The 2,899-nt window shown below is 40.0% G+C and overlaps 1 protein-coding gene across 1 annotated transcript; it reads right to left on the bottom strand.

Annotated features, from left to right (window-relative positions):
- Window positions 1-221: 221 nt before the first annotated feature.
- LOC149393355 (uncharacterized) lies at window positions 222-1,053 on the bottom strand. Its single transcript, XM_089617994.1, has 2 exons — window positions 851-1,053; window positions 222-738 (listed from the first exon to the last, which is right to left on the bottom strand). The coding sequence occupies exons 1-2, from the start codon at window positions 1,051-1,053 to the stop codon at window positions 222-224; spliced, it is 720 nt and encodes a 239-aa protein (XP_089474120.1).
- Between the last annotated feature and the right edge of the window lie 1,846 nt (window positions 1,054-2,899).

Raw genomic sequence — 2,899 nt, 5'->3', positions numbered from 1 at the left:
TTTAATCTCCAAGATAATGGGATTGATCCTTAGCTCTGATCACTCATTATTATCAGTACTTTCTTTAAGCAGTACTATGATAATAATAAAGCATTATCGAACGGTAATGCCACGTCTTTAAAACTTGTCTAGTTTTCTCTACACTATTGCCTAACATCGTAACTTTTCCAAAAAACTATGGGTTGCTCCAGAGTTAACCAATACAAATGCATCATAACGGACTAAGTAATCTGACCTGCTACTACATTTGAGGTGCTGGCTATGGCATCGACATTAGTGTAGGCATAGGTGCGACCTTGAGGCGGCGGTGGTGTCTGAGTTGCTGGTGGTGCTTCTAGTCGCCCCTGGAAAATCTGTGGTCCTTTAATTTCAGCTTGAATGAAGTTAAGTCGCCCATTCTTATTGTTCTGCTCAAAGTTCTGTTTCGGACAATCTTTAAGGAAGTGTCCTGGCTGACCGCACTTGTAACACAGTATACTGCCCATCTTACATTCTCCTGGGTGTATCCTCCCACATGTGTTGCACTTCGGAAAATGACCTATTTTCCATCTTGACTTTGTAATTTGCATTACCATTATTTTCAGGATGGTTCCTCTTCTTCCCATTTTCATTCTCGAGATAGTGTGCCTTGTCGACTTGGTTGTTGAAGAGACGCTCGTCGGACTTCTTATTGTTGCATATTCCCCTACTTTGAGTCTTCTCTTCCTTCTGTGCCTTGATGTACCGGTCTCGCTCCTCCTTCACTTGAACCAAATGGTATTCAACACGCATTGCACGTTCGAGACAGTCTGCAACAGTGGATGGTGGATGACTTCCACTATCAATAGCTAGAGCCAGTTCCGGTCGGAACATTCCCATCATCCTTCGAACTCTTTTTGACTCGGTCGGAACCAGGTGATGGCATAGTCTTGCCAGCTGGTTGAACTTTCTCACAGCTTCAGTCACAGTCATCGTGCCTTGCTTTAATTCTGTAAACTCCTTTTGTTGAGTGTTCATTGCGCGCATGTTGAAATACTTATTGTTGAACTCATCGATGAAGTCGTCCCAAGACATAGCGCGTGTGTCTCTTCTAGCTGCTAGTGTCTCCCACCAGTATCGTGCATCCTTCTTCAGAACAAAAGACACGCATATGACCTTCTCAATTTCCGAGATATTCATGAAGTTGAAGATCTTCTTCATCTCTAACATCCACTCATCAGCCACTAAAGGATCAGTCGATCCTTCAAAATCTGGAGCTCTCATCCTCCCGAACCTTTCGAAAAGATCATCAGTCACAACAACTTGGCCCATCTGAGGTACGCCTTGAGGTGCTGGTGGTGCTTGTTGATCCTCTTCCACATTTCCATTCACTTGGGGGAGGTGGTTCCTCAACTCTTGTATCTACGCTTCTTGAGCTTCGATACGTTGCAGCAATGCAGTAACGAGCACCGCAAGATCTGGTTGGGCCGCTGGCTGAGGTCCGGGGGCTAGACCGTTGGGATTCTCTGCTGCTCCATGTTGTTCGGGAAACGGAGCGGCATGATGAGCATCTTGAATTAGGACATCAGCGGCAAAACTGCCTCTTCCTCTACCTCGGCCTCGTTACCTTCCTCTACCTCGTCCACGAGCAGCTTGAACGTTTTCCATCTAAAAAAAATTACGACTAAGATAAAAAAAAAATAAAAAAAAATACTAACTTACTTGAGTAGGGGGTAGCCGTGCGATCGAATAGCGAAAGGGGGTCATAGGTTCGTTGCTCTGATACCAACTGTGATGACCCGACTTTTCAGACCGTCTTACTTATCTTACTTTTTAAACTTTAGAAAACTTAGAGGAATTTTTTTTTATTTATTTTTTTAAAAACACATCATACAAAGGTGAACCAAAATTTTAAAGATTTTAAAAAGAAACAAAAGCTTTAAAGAAACATATAGATTGCATTTCAAAATATCTTGAGAAGTACTTAACGAAAACAGAAAATATGAGATACCGATTTTAAACCAAAGATAGTAGCAAAGTAAAACGTAATCCATAAAATAACTTTCAACGAAATAGAAAACCGTAACTTGTAGCGGAAAACATATTTCTTAATAAAGAAAACAAAACCATCAAATTTATTTCTTAATAACTTATAGCGGATAATTTATTTCGTGAATGGAAACCATGACCCGCCCTCTCGCTATCGACGCTGCTAGTCCACCCTACTTAGTTCTTTGCGAGTTGTTTACCTACAACACAGACGCATATTTTTTCGAAAGGATTAGCTTACGCTCAGCGAGAATAATATAAAGCTCACAAAATAAAGTAATGCAGTGCATGAACCGTTTATTAGTATTTTGAAACTACTCGGTAACTTGATCTTTCTTTTCTTGATTCTATCAACTTTTAGCTCGAGGTGCCCCTAGGGTAGTCGTACCAATTTCAGTGTACACTTTAGATACGAAGAGATGGGGGTTATAAAGTCCCACACTTCGCTCTATCTTTTAAACTTATTAGGGCCTCGGCCCGAGAAATTTCCCAATTAGAGCCTCGGCCCGGGAAACTTCTCCTTAATACCTCTCGAGGCGATACGACTCCCTTGCTTATCTTTATCTTTTCACTTTTTTTTTTCGTTACATGCACAAATGATGTATGACATACAATAAACATGATAACATGACTAGAAAAAGAACATGATATAAGTATTCTAATTTATAACATATCATCACATAACATATCGTACCATATCATATCATCACATAGCATACCATACCATATCATATCATAAACTCAGCATATCATAACATATCGTTCATAATTTATCATACCATACCATATCATATCATATCATACTATACCATATCATATCATAAACTCCGCATACGTAACATATCATTCATAACTTATCATATCATACCATACCACACATATGTCAACAATC

Source organism: Urtica dioica, chromosome 6, assembly GCF_054948205.1.
Source record: "Urtica dioica subsp. dioica isolate 48M chromosome 6, U.dioica_male_clone48M_v1_H2, whole genome shotgun sequence".
Lineage (NCBI taxonomy): Eukaryota > Viridiplantae > Streptophyta > Magnoliopsida > Rosales > Urticaceae > Urtica > Urtica dioica.
This window is presented reverse-complemented; position numbering and strand designations above follow the sequence as displayed.